Source organism: Enoplosus armatus, chromosome 3 (assembly GCF_043641665.1).
Source record: "Enoplosus armatus isolate fEnoArm2 chromosome 3, fEnoArm2.hap1, whole genome shotgun sequence".
NCBI classification, from domain to species: domain Eukaryota; kingdom Metazoa; phylum Chordata; class Actinopteri; order Centrarchiformes; family Enoplosidae; genus Enoplosus; species Enoplosus armatus.
The window spans coordinates 7619719-7637690 of NC_092182.1; the positions used below are offsets into that span (position 1 = coordinate 7619719).

Consider the following 17972-nt stretch of genomic DNA (forward strand, 5'->3'; position numbering starts at 1 on the left):
TCCTCACAGGCAGGAAGTACACACGCTCTGCATTATTTTCAGCTGCAACTGTGAATAGATTTCCTAAAGCCAATGCCACAGTGACAGCGGAACTATAGAATTGATGTTTAGATCTTAAACATGTGGCCAAACAAATGAAACCCACTGAAGCGCAAAAAAATGACATTTTTCAGTTGGGAGTCCTGTCTATGTTGGTTTGAGAAACGTTAACATATTAAAACTTTAAAGTCCATTCATCACCATAACACTGGCTTTTGTTACATTTATCACAGTGGTCTTACAGAGCTGTGCATCTGCGTGACAGAAACTACAACCAACAGATATATTACTAGAAAAGAACTCTTTCAGTTCTCCATACTTCTCTTGTTAATGTAATACTTTTTTATGATTCCTGAACTTGTTTTTTCTGTTTTCTCTGCTAGGTTCAACATGCCTCATGACGACAGTAATAAGTGTAAGGAAGATGGAGTGAAGATTCAGCAACATGTGATGGCTCCCACACTTAACTACAACACAAACCCTTGGATGTGGTCCAAGTGTAGCAGGAAGTACATCACAGAGTTCCTCGAGTATGTCATACACTTTTCTTCAGGATTGTTCCAAACATGCATGGGGATTAGATCATGTAAATAGTTTTCCTTCTATTAAGGAGGAATTTCTGAACAACTCAAATAGCCTGAAATGAAATAGGATGTGCAAAGTAATAAGGTCAAGTAAAAATAAGTGTACATTTTAAGGGGGTTCTGGCCAAATATAAAGATGCTGTATTTATACAACTGTATCTCAGAGATTTCACGAGTATGCTTCCTTAAACATACAAACACACACACAGAGTGCAGTGTATTCATACTGTATGCTGGTCTTTCCTCTTTTGGCAGCAACAGACAGATTTTTAGGCTTGAATGCAGATAAACTGTCATCATTTCTCAGGGCTGTTGCAGCCTCTAGTCTCACCTCTTCCAAAGGCTCCTCAACCCCCTGAGAAAGGCCAGGGGACTCCTACTGTAGGAAAGAGTAAATGGGATAGTATCTGGCAACTATTCAAAATCCCTTTCCATACCCCCAACTATCCCTGCAACCACCTACTCCTGAGATCATCATCAGCTATTACATATAGCTGACTGAATATAAACAGAAATCTGTCAAGACACTGAGCAAGCTCTGTGTACAGTAGGGGTTCTATATATGTACGGAAAAATGACCTCTCCGGCTGTACTGAGTGTGTTTTCTGTCTGTTTGTGTCTCTTGTTTTTCCCTTTTTTCTTTAAGTCGTTTTATTTTTATTTCTTAATAGCACAGGATATGGTGAGTGCTTGCTCGACGAGCCCCTTTCTAGGCCGTACAGTCTCTCGCAGCAGCTGCCTGGACGGATATACAATGTCAATAAACAGTGTGAATTGATATTTGGGCCGGGAACGCAGGTGTGCCCTTATATGGTAAGTGGAGTCGGTGTGTGAATCTAAACTGTCATGGTGCACATGTGGGTCTCTGAGGGAAGCCTCTTGTGTTATGATCCTGGTAGAGCCTTTAAAGTCACTCGCTGTACTTAACAACATACTGGTAGTTCTCTCTGACATACAAGCTAACAAAAACAAATTAAATTAATATATAAGACATAATATCTCAGCACCTATATATTCTGTTAACTCCTTAAAAAAAAGGTGGAATCAGGCTTGAATCATCACATCAAACTGTCCAGCTACTGTATCTTTATTGTTGAATTTTAAATCAATGCTGCATAAATGTCTCCTAAATATGTACGACACCCCTGTGGAAGCACTGTGGAATAGTTTTCTTGGCTCATGTCTTCTGCCCAGACAGAAAGGTCATGTAAGGCACTGTCTGAGAAAATGTGCGATAAATTGGATGTCTGCCTACTGGTGTCCATATATTAATAGAGTTGTCTAAAGTGAGGTTATTTAACGTGACATTTATGTGCCCTGTATTATTCTAATACAGTAGTTTAACAGTTTTTGTTTGGCATCTCAGGGTTAACTATGTGTGTGTTTTTCTTTCTCAGACCCAGTGTCGGAGGCTGTGGTGCACCAGTCCAGAGGGTGCCCAGCGGGGCTGCAGGACCCAGCACATGCCATGGGCAGATGGCACTGACTGCTCCCCCGGAAAGGTAAGTGTCATGTGGAAATGAAGATGCTTAGAGCAAGGAGCTGTTTAACGGAGCATTGGAAAGTTAAGGAGGAAGACATTTTTTGTCAATAAAGTCTCAGGAGCAAGAAGTAAGAAATTGAACTGCGTTTTATTAGCCTGGGATGGATGTGTAAAGGGAAAACGTGATGTTTATGATATGATTTAATACTCATATGGTTCTGTGTTATAATCTGACAGTCCTCACAGCATTTCCTTGTTTTGATCTTACAACTTTTCCAGTGACTCATGACCATATAATTGTTCACAGGCGTTTTAATTTAATGTGCAAAATGACAAAAGAAAACAAGTTTTCAACACTTGCCAAAAATCAGTTTGCCATTGACACATATGTAAACTCTAGTAATTGAACGTGGCTGGCATGTAAGTAGGTGGCGTGAAGTTGTAAATGATGAAGGTTTCTTTTTAGGCGACTGACTAGTGTAGCTTTTAATTAGGACTTTCTCACTAACCCCTCACTTCCTGCCACTAAGACTGAGAGAACATGAAAGCGACAAAGTCCAAAGACACACAGATACACACACATATTGAAACCTTTTCATGTTTACACCAACCTCTCATCCCATGCCATGCCAGAGTGCACCACACTAAACACTTAAGCTGGAGTCTGTTTGTTAAACAGTGCAAGATTATCCTCCGGTTATGAGCTGAAATATATTTATTGACTGTGTGCGTGACGTTTTCTTGTCTTCTGTCCAGCCAGACCCAGCCCTGAAATGTCTTTTTCAGCTCCTCTTTTTTCCATTTGCTTCACTGTATAATTTCTCCCAGATTAGCATCAAAGCACGAGAGAGCAGATAGATGTGTTGCCAGTTCCATGGATAAGATTTCATGTGCTCTTTTTCTTTTCTTTCTTCTCGCTTGCTTCATTCTCTCCCTCTGCTGCTATTCTTGCTCTCCTCATTCATCTGACTTCTCTCTTTTCTGTTTCTGTCTCATTGCAGCACTGCAAACATGGCCTGTGTATAGCCAAAGAGCATGACGCCACACCTGTGGAGGGGGCATGGGGAGTTTGGAGTCCTTTTGCTACCTGTTCGCGGACTTGTGGCGGGGGCATCAAGATTGCTGTGCGCGAATGCAACCGACCCGTGTGAGCAGTCCCTCTCTTTGTAGTCATTCATGCCTAGTGGACCTTGTCTCCATCTTAGCTGCCAAAGTCAATGTTCCATAGATCAAGCCTCTGAAGAAAATTCTTTCCATAGCTAGAGTTCATCAGAACAGGCCCTCTGATGGCTGATCTTATAGGGTTGTTTCTTGGTAAATAAAGACATCACCTTGAATGTTGCCTTTCATCCTGGTTTAATGGGCAGATAGAAAAGAATGGGACATGATGAGAATGAGTTTGAAAACGATATCATTGACATACTCTAGGTGTGTGATGCTGGGGATTCTGGTGAAAAGGAGAATGGGCAGATAGATGGATGTTTGAATCTGCAGGGGAAAGATGCTTACTAAAGTATTTACTTAAGATATTTACTAAATTAGACCAATGATTGGTTAATTCACTTCCTCAAACTTGCTTCCAGGCCCAGAAATGGAGGAATGTATTGTGTGGGTCGCCGAATGAAGTTTCGTTCCTGTAACTCTGAGCCCTGCTCCAAGCAGAAGAAGGACTTCAGGGAGGAGCAATGTGCAGCTTTCGATGGCAGGCACTTCAACATCAACGGTCTACCTCCTAATGTTCGCTGGGTGCCCAAGTACAGCGGAAGTGAGAATCCTTTTTTCAGTCACTGGCATCCTGCTTTCTCCTCTTGTCAACCCACTTCACTTGTGCATAATAGATGTAATCTAAATTTGACATTGATATCTATTGGTATTAAGTTTTGGTGTCTGTCTTGCCTCCTCAGTCCTGATGAAGGACAGGTGTAAGCTGTTCTGCAGGGTGGCCGGCAGCACGGCCTACTATCAGCTCAGGGACAGGGTCATTGATGGCACGCCGTGCGGACCCGATACCAACGACATCTGTGTCCAGGGCCTGTGCAGGGTGAGGCTCCTAACTCCTATTACCTTAGGAACACTTGGCTGCATGGTTCAAATGCATATGTAGAGCTAAAACATAACTATAGGTCCTAATGTGACCATTCTTGCACACTTATCATTTCTACATCTTTACTGCAAATATTTTCAAAAAGCATTTCAATCATTTGCCAAACCAGACTGTGTTTATTGCCTCAAACCTGTGACAGATTTTTAGTTTATTTTGAAAGCTTGATTACTAACATACCATACACATCAATATGCTTATTGAAGGAAGCAGTGGGTTGCTCTGTGTACACTATAATCCACACACAGTGTTTTGGTTAGATTGTGGCTCAGTAAGTTGACTCCCTGGCCTTGGCAAGTGGATTTTGATCCATCCTGTGGCACTAAAGTTAAGCTCTTCATCCTTTAAAGAAAATCAAAAATGTCTCTTGCTAAAACAAATTACAAGCAGAGCAGCTCGTGCCATTCCCAGTGTGTTTTTTTGAAGGACATTTGTTTCAGATGGATGTCAGTGATATAGCTATAACTCACTCAGTTCTTATGTAACTATTTTAAGGGTCACTCGGTTTAATTATTTCTTTCATGATTAGTATTTCATAAAGAAATAAAGAAGTAATGGCCAAGTGGAAGGCCATTTATCTGACATGTTGATGTGCACTGGAATTAAAGCGTGTTAGAGAAACTCTTCTTATTTTGTTTTGAAAAGTCAGTCTTCTCGTTATCCTCAGTCTGATTTCTCTTACTTTTCAAACTTCTCTTCCACTTACCCTCTTTTTGTCCATTTTCCCACCCCTGCCATGAATGGTAAATGCTCCTGGCATTTTCTTATTTTATTCTTCATTTATCCCTTCATTCATCCACCCATTCTACCTCGTCACTGTGCAGCAAGCAGGCTGTGACCATGTATTGAACTCTAAAGCAAGGAGGGACAAGTGTGGCGTGTGCGGAGGTGACAACTCTTCCTGCAAAACTGTGGCAGGCACCTTCAACATCGTCCGCTATGGTGAGTTACAGCCTCTTTTATTATACTATCATTTCACTTTCAGTAAGTTTAAACAACCACAGCGCTTGTAATATTGCTTCAACACATTTTTACACATGCTTAGTCGTCAGAATGAATAGCACTGAGAGTACGGCTCACTTGTTAGCGTAGGCACAGAACTCAGTATACTAATGATTTAAACTCACTACTCATGCCATTTGCAGGCTATAATGAAGTAGTGCGAATACCCAGTGGTGCTACAAATATAGATGTGCGTCAACACAGCTACTCAGGGAAACCGGAGGATGACAACTACCTCGGTAAGACAGTCAACATTTTGTTGAAAAGAAACTACTGTTAATTAGTAATCATTGTATTTCCACTTTTCCATTAATACTGCTTCCTGCCATTTCTGAAGCAATATGCTGTTGAAAGTGTCTACTTTAATCTGCATGTTTTTTCTGCCTGCTTGTTTATGTGAATGACAGTGTTCAGTTTTTAGTGTTAAGTCATGTACTGCAAACCTAAGGAGTTGGCATATAGTGTGCATGCTAACATGTTAATGAGCCAGAACCAGGCCTGTGGGTACCATTCCAGCAAGGTCAGGTGGTTTATAAGCGTTTGTCTCGTGTGTGTGTGTGTGTGTGTGTGTGTGTGTGTGTGTGTGTGTGTGTGTGTGTGTGTGTGTGTGTGTGTGTGTGTTTGTGTGTGTGAGTGTGCAGGTGTGCATTTTCTTTGGTTCTGTAAATGTGTGTCTTTCTGTACCATATGCCTGCTGCCTGCCTGTCAGTCTGGATATGGCTGCTTTGTCAGCTATTAGTGTACATGTCTTGTTGGCACAAGCGTGTTAATACTTGAGCTCAGATAGCCCTCTGGCTACCATTCCATCAAGGTCAACAAGACTGTGTCTGCATGTGTAGTGTGTATATGTCTGCATATTGCTGCTGTTATTGTTTTTTCTTTTATTCTGTGTGTGTTTGTTTGCCTATATGCTTGATTATATGCCACCATGCAAACATTTTGAACCTGAACATCTTCAGGTTTTTCAGTTGTCACCCTTTATTGCGTGTGTGTACTTATATGTATTTGTGTTTGGGCACAGTCATTAGAGGCCCAACATGGAGATGATTTTGCCGGAATGAGGGCCACTCTCCACGGTCATATTAGTGTAATGTGTGAAATGGCGAGGAAAGTAAAGGCAGGAAATTAGCTCCATAATCGCATTAGAGTGAATGAGTGCAGCAGACTGGCTGTTGAACAGAACAGGACGCCCCTGGATGGGACTTCTCCAGGAACAGAGGATTATTTTACCCCAATAAGGCTTTACTGCTACCTTTACAGCTGCCTACTGCACCTGCCTTACTGTAAATGAAAACACTAGCCACATTGTTGCTAAGCTGCCCGGTCACCTGCAAAAGCCAGCTATTATTTAGTTTACTCTTAACTAGTCAGTGTCATAAGAACAATAATCTTTTCACTTTTTTTCATTTTTTCTGCAGTTGTTTTGTGCCAATTAAGCAAAGATAGTTCGATCTCGCATCGAATACCACTCATTCTGGCTCTCTGTTTCAGTGGGATCAAGCACAGTAAGTGACTTGTTTTCTGTCTCCCTGCAGCCATATCAAATAGCCGTGGAGAGTTCCTGCTTAATGGAGAGTTTGTGGTCAGCATGTTTAAAAGGGAAATCAAAGTAGGAAATGCTGTCATCGAGTACAGTGGCTCTGACCATGTCATTGAGAGGATCAACTGTACTGACCGCATCGAGGAGGAGATCATTGTCCAGGTAAACTGTCCTCATAATGATGGGTTAGTTTGCCATGAAGGAGATGCAATGCTAGATTGGTTTAGAAGCAGTGGCATGAGTGAAACTAGATAAAAGATATTTTGAATGCAGAAACTGCAATGCGTCTACAGATTTGACCTCTAAAGGTTTTTACTTTTACTTTGGGAGATGTGGATAATCCATGAAGTTAAAACCCCAGAAACTTACTGTATTATAATGCATATCACATTGCCTGCATTTTCACCAGGTGCTGTCTGTGGGGAACCTTTACAACCCAGATGTGAGGTACTCCTTTAACATCCCCATAGAGGACAAACCGCAGCAGTTCTTCTGGGATGCCTATGGGCCCTGGCAGGAGTGCAGCCGCCTGTGCCAAGGTGAGGGGGAGGCACAAGGGGTTGGCACAGTGGTAAATGATAAATGGTGCGGTGAGAGTAAAGATTAGAAGGAATGGAGAGAGGAGACGTGATAACCACAGAGCCAGAGGCATAGGAGAGGGAGGATTGTCTGGCTAAACTTGACAGGTTCATGCTAGACATATAGGTTTGGAACAAGTGATTAAAGTTCAACCTCATAGTGTGCTGTGGCGGATTACCTTCTTGCATGACTCCAGATATGTCGGAGTATGTGGGCGTGCAGAAGCGGATTGCAGGTAAACTCGAAAACCTGCTATGTGTTTTGACTCAAACACTTGGTCTGAGAATTTCTTTCTCCACTTTTTGACACTACCCTGCTTGAACAGCCAACAGTATCCAAAGAGAAACCAATGAGTTCACACAGCAGGATAAACAGCAAACATGTAATGCCCTCAGAAAATTTTCCAATTTATACGACTTTTCTGGCAGTCCGGGGCACACTCTCATAGCACTGAGCTGCAAAAACTTGGTAACATGAGGTACTGATAGAGAATCTATTTCCTGGAGCCACATGAGGTTTAAATCTCTCTCCCCTACTGTACGGTTGGTGCACTGTGATTCAGTGCAGGGAGCCACGGTGAAGCACACACACATTGCTGCTGGTATTTATTGCGATCCTATCATGATCTATATTGTACTTGAGCAATCTGTTGCATCGACTCAGATAACTACTTGCAGGATCTTACAGAAGCTGAGGTCAGGCAGTGGAAGGTAGTGGAGTTTCATTTGTGGAAGTCCTGAAAAAGAGCTTGCAACTCTTTGTGTCGTTCTCATCAGAAATGAACATACAAAGGGCGCAAAATAAGTTATAAATTACAGTTATAGTAGTTATATAGTATACAGTGTACAACATTTTGTCTTTAATATCTGTGCACATAATGGCGGAGGTAACAAAATAAAATACTATCATGGGTGAAGTATTTCAACATGTGTTTAGTATATGGTGCTTTAGAATTATAAGAGAGACTTTTGAATGCTTAATTTGCCTGCTATCCAAACTTGCATCATTGTGCCTTCATAGGAGAGCGCAAGCGGAAGATTCTCTGTAGCAGAGAGTCAGACAGGGTGGTGGTGTCAGACCAGAGGTGTCACGGTACAGCTAGACCTGCTGTCATCACTGAGCCCTGCAACGCTGAATGTGAACTCAGGTTTGTGTCACCATTTTAACCAACCTTTAGTGCCTATGTGAACCAAGCAAGTCTTTCTTAATTTGGCAATCTTAAAATACTGACATGGATTTGACCTGTCACCTTTGATTGCAGGTGGCATGTGGCTCGTAAGAGTGAGTGCACTGCCCAGTGCGGCCTGGGATATCGTACCCTGGAAATATACTGTGCCAAAATCAGCCGTGCAGATGGTAAGACCCAGAAGGTTGATGACCGCTACTGTAGTGGTCAGCGCAAACCTGATGATAAGGAAGGTTGCCATGGAGACTGTAACCCAGGTGGCTGGGAGTACTCGTCTTGGTCAGAGGTAAGATTGTCGTAGGAAGCGTGGGGTTTGTGTGTGAGCGTAATCCAGATGTTTGTCAAGGGTTGTGTATATGTGTTTACGCTTGCTGATGTTCAAACGTTTGTACTGCAGTGCTCTAAGAGCTGTGGTGGGGGTACTCGCCGTCGAGGGGCAGTGTGTCGAAAGGCAGCCGAGGCTGGCGGTGATGAGAGCAAATGCAGTCAAAGGGACAAGCTGACCGTCCAACCCTGCAATGATTTCCTCTGTCCACAATGGAAGACTGGCGACTGGTCTGAGGTCAGTTCAGCTCTTGTATTCTCTTCACCCTTAGACCAGTCCAATATTTACTCATACATTGTCACGTATAGTGGTCCATATAAAGTGGATAGAGGATAGAGGAGATGATGGCATATACACAGAATGTTTACATTAAAATGTCTCTTCTTTGATTTCATTTGTATTCGTTCTGTTAAGGCATTTAGTTCCATGTATATATATGTATCCGTGTGCATATATATTTATATTTATATATGTATATAAGACTTCCTGGTGTTTAAGTAGCTGGGTTTAGTCACTGTAAAGAGAAACAGACTCTAGTGTAAATACTGTAGTTTTAAGCCAGCAGTGATCTGGGTCAAATGTAAAATCCCAGTGTTGATTGTGCGTGTCTCAGCTTTGGGAGAGTTACTCCCCTCCTTCCACTACAGTGAGTGTTGGGAAATCCGTGATTGCAGGGTAAGATCGTACTTAACTGCTGTACAGTTTACACATTGTAGAGCAAGGAGCTTGGAAAGCTTTGGGCTGCATTCCAGGAATATTTCAGATCTCCCATGTGGTTCTGCTAAATACAAACACCTACACTGCACTGTATACATATGCACTGTACTCACACGTAAATAAACTCTCTTTTCTTGCCTTTTGGCCCCTTCCAACCACCATTTGTTTTGCAATCTGCATATCCTGCTTTCCTCTGTCATGAACTGGAATTCCAGCAGGCTCAATGGCTGGTAACAACCAGTGCTCATTTAATAGGCTTTATACATATGTCTCTAAAACATGAAATGTCTTCCTTTCAGTGCCTCGTGACGTGCGGGAAAGGCTATAAGCACCGTCAGACGTGGTGTCAGTTTGGTGAGGATCGTTTAGACGACCGCTTTTGTGGCTCATCTAAACCTGAGTCAGTGCAGACGTGCCAGCAGCAGGAGTGTGCCTCTTGGCAGGTTGGACCCTGGGGACAAGTGAGTGTTAACAATAGGGGCATACCTACTGAATGTGTGATGTTAAATCATTCATTTATATTCCAGGTATTAGAGGTGAAACAGCATTCATATCAGACAATGAAGTGGTGTTTAAGGCGTAAGAGTAGTCTATTCCAGATGTCTTGATCCACATCCACTGCTTTCATACATGGGTCATTTCTACCCCTCACTTTTATTTAAATATTGCCTTTATACATATGTACATTACTGAACATTACCGTTACTGCTTTTTGTACGTCTGGTTTGATGCTAAACTGCATTTGTTGTCTCATTACGTGTACTCTGTGCAACGACGATAAAGTTTAATCTGATCTAATCTAATATACTGTAGATGTCTACCCAGTTGCACAGAAGCTGACATTTACAATTACTGTTGCTTCTCTGATGAATTCTCCCCAGATGTAAACCAAGGGGAGGACACAGAAAGACTAAACTCATCATTTAGCACTGTCCCCTTTTCTCTCCCCTGTTTAGACACAGAGCACATCCTGCCAAAATAAATATACAAAAGCTATGGAAGATCTGGGTTGGCGTGTTGTTCTACAAAAGCATTATATTGGGTTATGCATATAGTATATAATGTCTGTGTGTGCAGACCCAGTCTTATTTGTGTGTGTGCACAGAGAACTGAACACCCAAAAATGTGAGATATTTTTGTGCCCCCCATCAGAGGATGTGCGCACGTTAAGGTATATTTGAAGTTGTTTAATGAAGCGTGGTCAAATGGTTGTTGAAGTTGCCGCCACACAAGTTTGACCCTGTTTCATTGGAGGCAGTGAAGCAGAAGAGAGCGTGGGGTGGTACCCTCTGACTTGGCTACAGTGGAAAAAAGACAAGTGCAATGTATATAAGAAAAGGTTCCTCATGTATTTGATCTTGAAAGGTTGTATCTTCTTAAAAGTGTGATCTTAGGATGTTTGTCAGGGGAGTGGAGGGGTAAAAGAAGCCTTTTTATTTGCTAAGCCTGGTTTACAGTTTTTTGATTTGTTTCTGAGTGGGAGTTGTTTGTTGACTCAGATGAACTGTCTGTTTTTTGCTTTCCTTCTTCTCCTCTGTTTCAGTTTTTTCTTTGCCTCACTGTTGCTAATGTTTCCCCACCACTCCTTTTTTTCCCTCTTTGAACCCAGTGCACTACCTCGTGTGGGCCAGGCTACCAGATGCGAGCGGTAAAGTGTGTGGTTGGCTCTTATGGTGCTGTCATGGATGACACTGAATGTAATGCTGCCACCCGACCCACTGACACCCAGGTAAGGAGGGCATTATCTTCCTTCCTCCCTTGCATCTTTTCTCCCCATCTCTAACAGCTTTCTTTTACTTCTCTCAACTGCAACCAATCTCTTTATCTCTTCCTCAGTTGTTCCATGGTTGAGTCTCAAACTGATTCATACTGTGAGGAGAGAAGGAAGCATCCACGTTCATGCACACTGACATTCAAAACACACAGACAAACACACACATTTCATTTCCACCTGGTCTCAATAAAGCTATGTTGTCTGATCTTGTCCGGTCTAGAGGGAAAGACAGAAGGGGAGGTTATACCGACCTCACTATCCCCACTCTTAGGCAGAATCCCCAAAAGAAAGCCCAAACGTTGCAGGATGATCTTACAGTGCTATTTTTCAGAATATTCTTATCTTCATTATGTAAGAGACACTAAAGTCTGGCAGAAGTCATGTTTGTCTTATAAGTATTTACTCTTAGTTTGAATCCTGCCCATGCCTCACTTTGTGACAACACAAGTGTTGTCACTTAGATGTGACAGCTGTTCTTGGACACTTGACTACAGACCTAAATAAATCGTACTTCACAGAAATATCACAAGTTACATTTAATAGATGTTCTTCAAATTACTAATTCCTAACATTTCCAGCAGGGTAGTTGAAAAGTGATACTACAGTTTCAAATATTTAGTTCCCATCTCCTCTATCTACTGGTAATGCAGACTGAGAGTGCGATGTTGGAGAGTTTCACTCACTCTGATTTACATGTGGGATTGTTCGTGTTGTCTAAATCTCTTTGTGCATCTGTTAGTTAAGTGTTCCACAAACACAAAGAGACACAGAAACACCAAAGAAACCTATTTTGAGCTCAATGAGAGTTTTGTTTGGTCAGCGTGGGGCGTAAACCCATTTCAGAGGGCTGAGCATGCAGACTCAGGATGAGGCCCCCCTCTAGTCGCAGTGGCTCTTAATTCCGGTGCCTGGGCCGGCAGAGCTAGTGACCCTGAAGCAGTCACCCCACCTCGTTTTGATTCTAACCAGCCAGCCATGAAGTGGGCCACCAGGCCGCCAGTCCCACCACCACCAGCCACCAAGCAGGGCTTAGAAAACGAGGGACAGATAGATGGATGGAGGTCTAAGTACAAGGAGGAGAGAGGTGGCGGCAAGAGATGCTTTGCTGATACTTCCACACATAGATTGGATAAAGGCTGAACAGTTATGATAACTGTTTGGCCCTATTATATAACTTGCAAAAGCCTGAAAGCTGTATTATACACGCAATACACACAAACTCACATGATCATCACAAAATCTGATACATTTCATCAGTTTATACAGGATGTGTCTGACAGGAAGTGTGTGTAGAGCTACTTTAAGTGCTGCCATGAGGACTATTTGCTTCCATTAGGAGGTGGAGTGTGGAATGTGGAGCCTGTTCAGAGCCTGTGCGACCCGATTAAGGCCCTCATTCCTAGAGACTGGGGGTCAGAGGGCACCAGAGGGCATGGGTGGAAAAAGAGGAAAGGGCGGAAGGTGAGGGACAAGGGGGTGGATTAGGGGTGGAGTTTACAACCACGCCAGCATGGGCATTGGAGCCCTGAATACCACTCCACTATGACCTGTTATGACAGGGATCAGGGCTTTATGCTGAGTGGCTTACTGCCACAATCCATAGTTTGAACTGATGGGGGGAACCCTGTTAATGTTGTTTTGGTAAGGTGGGGGGAAAGGGTTGATGGGAAACACTGTCAAACGTAGAGGTGAAGAAATGTAGTTTAAGTTGTTAATGGCTACCCCATGTCAGAGGAGCTATCTCTGATATTCGTGGTATTTTGTGGTCAGGGACAGATGTTGTTACAGTATATTCATTTTGTTAATCACTGCATGAATGGGTGTATGTGTCCTCCCTTCCACAGGACTGTGAACTGGCCCAGTGTCCCAGCAGCCACCCTGTTCCCCCAGGGACCAAAGTCCCCTCCCACCAGGGCCACAAAACCCAGTGGCGGTTTGGTTCCTGGACCCAGGTTGGTTGTCCTGTTACATCTTCAATCCATTTGTCTTTTTGTTGGTTTTCAGCTTCTTAACCTTTCTCCTCTGCACAACAGTGTAGTGCCAGCTGTGGCAAAGGGACGCGGATGCGCTATGTGAGTTGCCGTGACAACCAGGGTGGAGTGGCAGAGGAGTCGGCGTGCGCCCACCTACCCAAACCCCCTGCCAGAGAAGTATGCTCAGTAGTGGCCTGTGGACAGTGGAAAGTGCTGGAATGGACAGTGGTAAGAAAACCAACCGTTTTTCATCATTTATTCAGTTGTCTGATCCAGTTTTCATACATGATTTCAAAATAACAATGTTAAGCAGCTGCACGCATATTTATATAAGCCTACCCAGTGTTGTAAAGGACAGTTTCAAATAAGTGGAAATTTTGAAAAAGGTTTCCTGTTGAATCAACAAGATCTGCATCTCATTATACTAACAGACAGCACTGTTGATTAACCTAAATTGTGTGTCATCAATATTGCCATCCAGATGTTTTTCTTTTTGCAAGTTGTATTTATGTCTGTTTGTTTTTCACCTACATTAACAATTAGTGTCTGAACACGCTATGTAGATGTTTGTGTAAGCAAGGATGTGAAGACAGGGAGGCAGCTGGAAGGCAAGTGTGTATCGAGGCCTGGAGGAGGACTGGAATGAGGCAGAGAAGGAGTGTGTGTGTGTGTGTGTATGTGTGTGTGTATGTGAGAGAGAGAGAAAGAGAGACAGACAGACACACACACAAGTTTCTAGAGCTGGGAGATGCAAGGGGCTGCAGTGAGGGGCTCTAGTCTTGTTTACAGATGTTTCTCATCAGAGTCCTGGTGATACAGTACAGCCAGACTGCTGGTCTGGTCACCATACACACACACACACACACACACACACACACACACACACACACACACACACACACACACACATGTACCACCAAGCCAAAGACACTCATTGACCCCCCAAAAGGAAATAGTTCATCCCAAGGCCAAAAAAGATTTCAGATGCCTGTCCCAGCCACACACACACACTCAGTAGATTTACTAACCCAAAGCAAACCTTCTTTATCTTGCAGTGACAGAACACTCCAATATGACAGTTGTGTTATTATTCTCAGGGCCTGTACAGCCTACAGTATGTTATCCAACAGCTTAATTTAGTATCACATCAGATACATCGACTTACCTTCTTACAGTATCTAGAATTATGTGAAATCCATAACATTGTGACAGAGCAGTGTAAACCTCTGGACAGTGTAATCCCAGGTCAGGTTTTTAGAGTAGACAGCTGTTGCATAAGTATAATAGATCATCTTATGCAAAACAGAAAGTGGACTCTGCTATGGAGGAGTTAGGAGTGTGACACGATTAGTGCTTTGCAGAACACTGCCATGTGTCCATTTCTTTTTTAAGATGGCAGCCAGTGCTAGAGCCATGGCTATTTGCTGCATGACATGTTTAACTGGAATAAGAGCTTTGTCGGCATCCTCAACACCGAGTCAAGCCTGCTTTCAGTTGGTGGTGGACCCTGGCACACTACACATGGCTAAAATTAGTTTGTTTTGTAAGATCTTTCAATATCTGGGAAAGATGAAGATGGAAAGAAGAGTGAAAGAGAGTGAGAGAAAAAGGATGGATGGAAAGAAAGAAAAAGAGCAAATATCTTCAAATGCCTTCCTGCTTTTGAAATAAATCACATTCAGATTAGAAGGCACTCTTACCTTTTATTTGATCAGCCACACACACATCACTTTCTATGATGTAGATGCATAGCCACATGTAGTGTGTACTCAGTGTATTCTGCCCATCCATGGCGGTGGCATTTGGAAGATATTCAGTTACTTACTCAATCCCATGTAGAGCAGAATTTAAAGGATGAGAAGACTAATAATCATGTCATAACCCCATAGTTGTTATAGTAATCCATTTTCACCCTTTTATTTAAAAGTTGTCAAACCTAAAACACAAGTTAAAGAGACAGTTCTGATCAATCCTGTTAAGTCACTCGTACCAATAGCAGGTCGGTATGAATGGTTCATTTTTTTCCCGGGTCCTTGCCACACACCATGTAATAATGACTCTGTCTTCAAGTGTGTGATTCTATGTCTATATTTGTTTGCATCTAGATGCATATAAGCATATGCATTTATACTCATGACTGATCTCTTATCCACTGTGTGTGTGTGTGTGTGTGTGTGTGTGTGTGTGTGTTTTCAGTGCTCAGTAACCTGTGGCCAGGGGAAGACGACACGGCAGGTACTGTGCGTCAACTTCAGTGACCAAGAAGTGAATGCTAGTGAGTGTGATCCAGATGATCGTCCTACCACAGAGCAGGACTGTGCTATGTCTCAATGCCCGTCCCGCTCCAGTGAGTCCCGACCTTTCCCGTCCTCACCAAACACCAGCAACAGGAACAACCTTCCCCGTAGCCAATCCCACCAATGGCGGACTGGACCCTGGGGCGCGGTGAGGCATCTTACACACAGCAGCATCACATAACAGTGGTCAACAAAGCATTTCTCTGGGGCCTGACATTTAAAATAATGTGCTCAATCTTGTGTAACCAAACCATCAACTCAAACAATAGAAGTCCTAGTACTTGTCCACACCAGGAACTAATCAAGGCCGTTCCTTTCACGCACACAATTGTACCATGTCAGTATTCTTTCCTTAATGAGCTAACTGTAGTAACTTTCATTCTGGCAATAGCAAAAAGAAAAAGAGCAACAGAGAAATGGTCTGTCCTAGTTTAGTCAGACTGCTGTATCACAACATTTCATATAGTCACTGTTTGTATTGAACCAACTGTTGTGTTAAATGTAGCCCTCTATTGATTGAACAATGGTGAGTCTACATAGGATTAAAGGAATAGTTTGATATTTTGGAAATACGCTTATTCACTCTCTTGCTGAGGGTTAGATGAGAAGATCAATACAACTTTCATGTCTGTACAGTAAATATGAAGCTACAGCCAGTGGCTTGTTAGTTTTTGTAATGACTTAAACAAATATGAGATAACATTAACAATAATGTTAATCAGTGAGCTTTAGAGGTTCTTGTAGGCGGATTTCATTAACTTCGGACAGAGCCAGGCTAGATGTTTTCCCCTGTTACCAGTCTTTGTGCTCAGCTAAGCTAACCAGCCTCTGGCTGTAGCTTTATATTTACCATAAAGCCATAAGAGTGATATAGATTTCATCTAGCTCACAGCGAGAAACCAAATAAGCGCAGTTCCCAAAAAAAACTATTCCTTTAAGGTGTCCTAACTAAATTTGTATTCTCTATGTTCCTTGTGTTGCAGGGACTAATGTAAAAAGTCCAGCAATTTCAGTTTGTGAACTAGTTAACCAGTTTCTCCCTATGCGTTTTGTAACCTGACGCAGACTTTGACAAACGCTCATAAAGTGAGGCTCAGTTCTTCAGGCTCCGCACTCTTTTTAAGACAAGGCCTTAGTCATTGTGATCTAACACCACAGGATAGCGTGACCCAAGAGCCACAGGCTGTCCCCCACATGGATCTCTTTCTTTGTATTTTTCAGCTGTTTTTGAAAATCTGGGTTAGTGATAATCTCTGTCCAAAAATAACTTTGGCCTTTAAATAATTCTGGGAAGTGATTAAAGTTATTTCTGGTACTTCTTCCTTCCTCTGTGTATTTTAATACAGCAGCATTTGACATATGTCTCTTAGCATTGTTTTCTAAATTTGTATAAGAGTGGGGGCTTTGTGTGCACACAATATGTACCTCATAGTGCACGTTGATTAATTACAACGTGTTCTGTGTGCAGTTAACCTACTAGTGATTTTTCTATGTACGCAAAGACACATTGATTCAGTACTTTTCAGCGGATTGTTTCACTGGTGTCTGCTTTACGTCATTGTATCTAAATGAAAAGTAAATAATATACAGTTTATCCCTTTGGGAGCCATTTACACTTATACACTGAGCATCTATTTGTGAGAACCATCTATTTGACAGTGTGCACTCTTCGCTCTCTGTAACAACAGTGCTCCAGCACATGTGCAGGAGGTTTCCAGCGGCGTGTTGTAGTGTGCCAGGATGAGAACGGGTACCCTGCCAACAGCTGTGAGGATCGCAGCCGGCCCAATGAGCAACGATCCTGTGAGTCAGGGCCATGTCCACAGTGGATCTATGGCAACTGGGGGGAGGTAAGACTGACACCACTTCACTGCTGTTTACAGCAGATTGCAGCATACAATAGCTCTTGAGTCAGCTTGACAGATACTGGTCTAGTTTAGAGAGATAATTTTAAATGGGATGCTCATTTGTGTTTGAATGATTACTTAAAATGATGTTCAACGTTGTCAATGTTGTTCAACATTAGAAATCAGCTAAGGCACAGGCTCACATTCTCCATGCTTTACACAAAACAGATCTAATTTCACGTGAAAAAATGGCCCTAGTTTTTTTCATAACACCCCATACCCATTTGTAAAACCCAACCTCTCCTTCTGCTGTCTTCAGTGCACCAAGCCATGTGGAGGTGGGATAAAGACAAGGCTGGTGGTGTGTCAGCGTCCAAACGGCGAGCGTTTCAATGATCTGAGCTGCGAGATCCATGACAAGCCACCAGATCGTGAGCAGTGCAATACTCAGCCATGCTCGTCTAGCCCCCACTGGAGCACAGACCCATGGAGCTCGGTACGCTCATAAAAAATACTCTATACCTT

At 42.7% G+C, this 17972-nt stretch overlaps 1 protein-coding gene across 1 annotated transcript in view; it reads left to right on the plus strand.

Annotated features, from left to right (window-relative positions):
- The window catches only part of adamts9 (ADAM metallopeptidase with thrombospondin type 1 motif, 9), a 42542-nt gene that overhangs the window by 7367 nt on the left and 17203 nt on the right, over positions 1-17972 (plus strand). The window contains exons 9-28 of the mRNA XM_070901946.1: positions 423-569; positions 1295-1436; positions 2021-2125; positions 3108-3253; positions 3690-3871; positions 4011-4147; positions 5032-5149; positions 5353-5448; positions 6745-6911; positions 7159-7288; positions 8349-8475; positions 8590-8800; positions 8912-9076; positions 9856-10017; positions 11166-11285; positions 13175-13282; positions 13364-13531; positions 15500-15748; positions 17289-17450; positions 17767-17943. Coding sequence (XP_070758047.1) covers positions 423-569; positions 1295-1436; positions 2021-2125; positions 3108-3253; positions 3690-3871; positions 4011-4147; positions 5032-5149; positions 5353-5448; positions 6745-6911; positions 7159-7288; positions 8349-8475; positions 8590-8800; positions 8912-9076; positions 9856-10017; positions 11166-11285; positions 13175-13282; positions 13364-13531; positions 15500-15748; positions 17289-17450; positions 17767-17943 — 3019 coding nt within the window. The remainder of the gene's footprint in view (positions 1-422; positions 570-1294; positions 1437-2020; positions 2126-3107; positions 3254-3689; positions 3872-4010; positions 4148-5031; positions 5150-5352; positions 5449-6744; positions 6912-7158; positions 7289-8348; positions 8476-8589; positions 8801-8911; positions 9077-9855; positions 10018-11165; positions 11286-13174; positions 13283-13363; positions 13532-15499; positions 15749-17288; positions 17451-17766; positions 17944-17972) is intronic.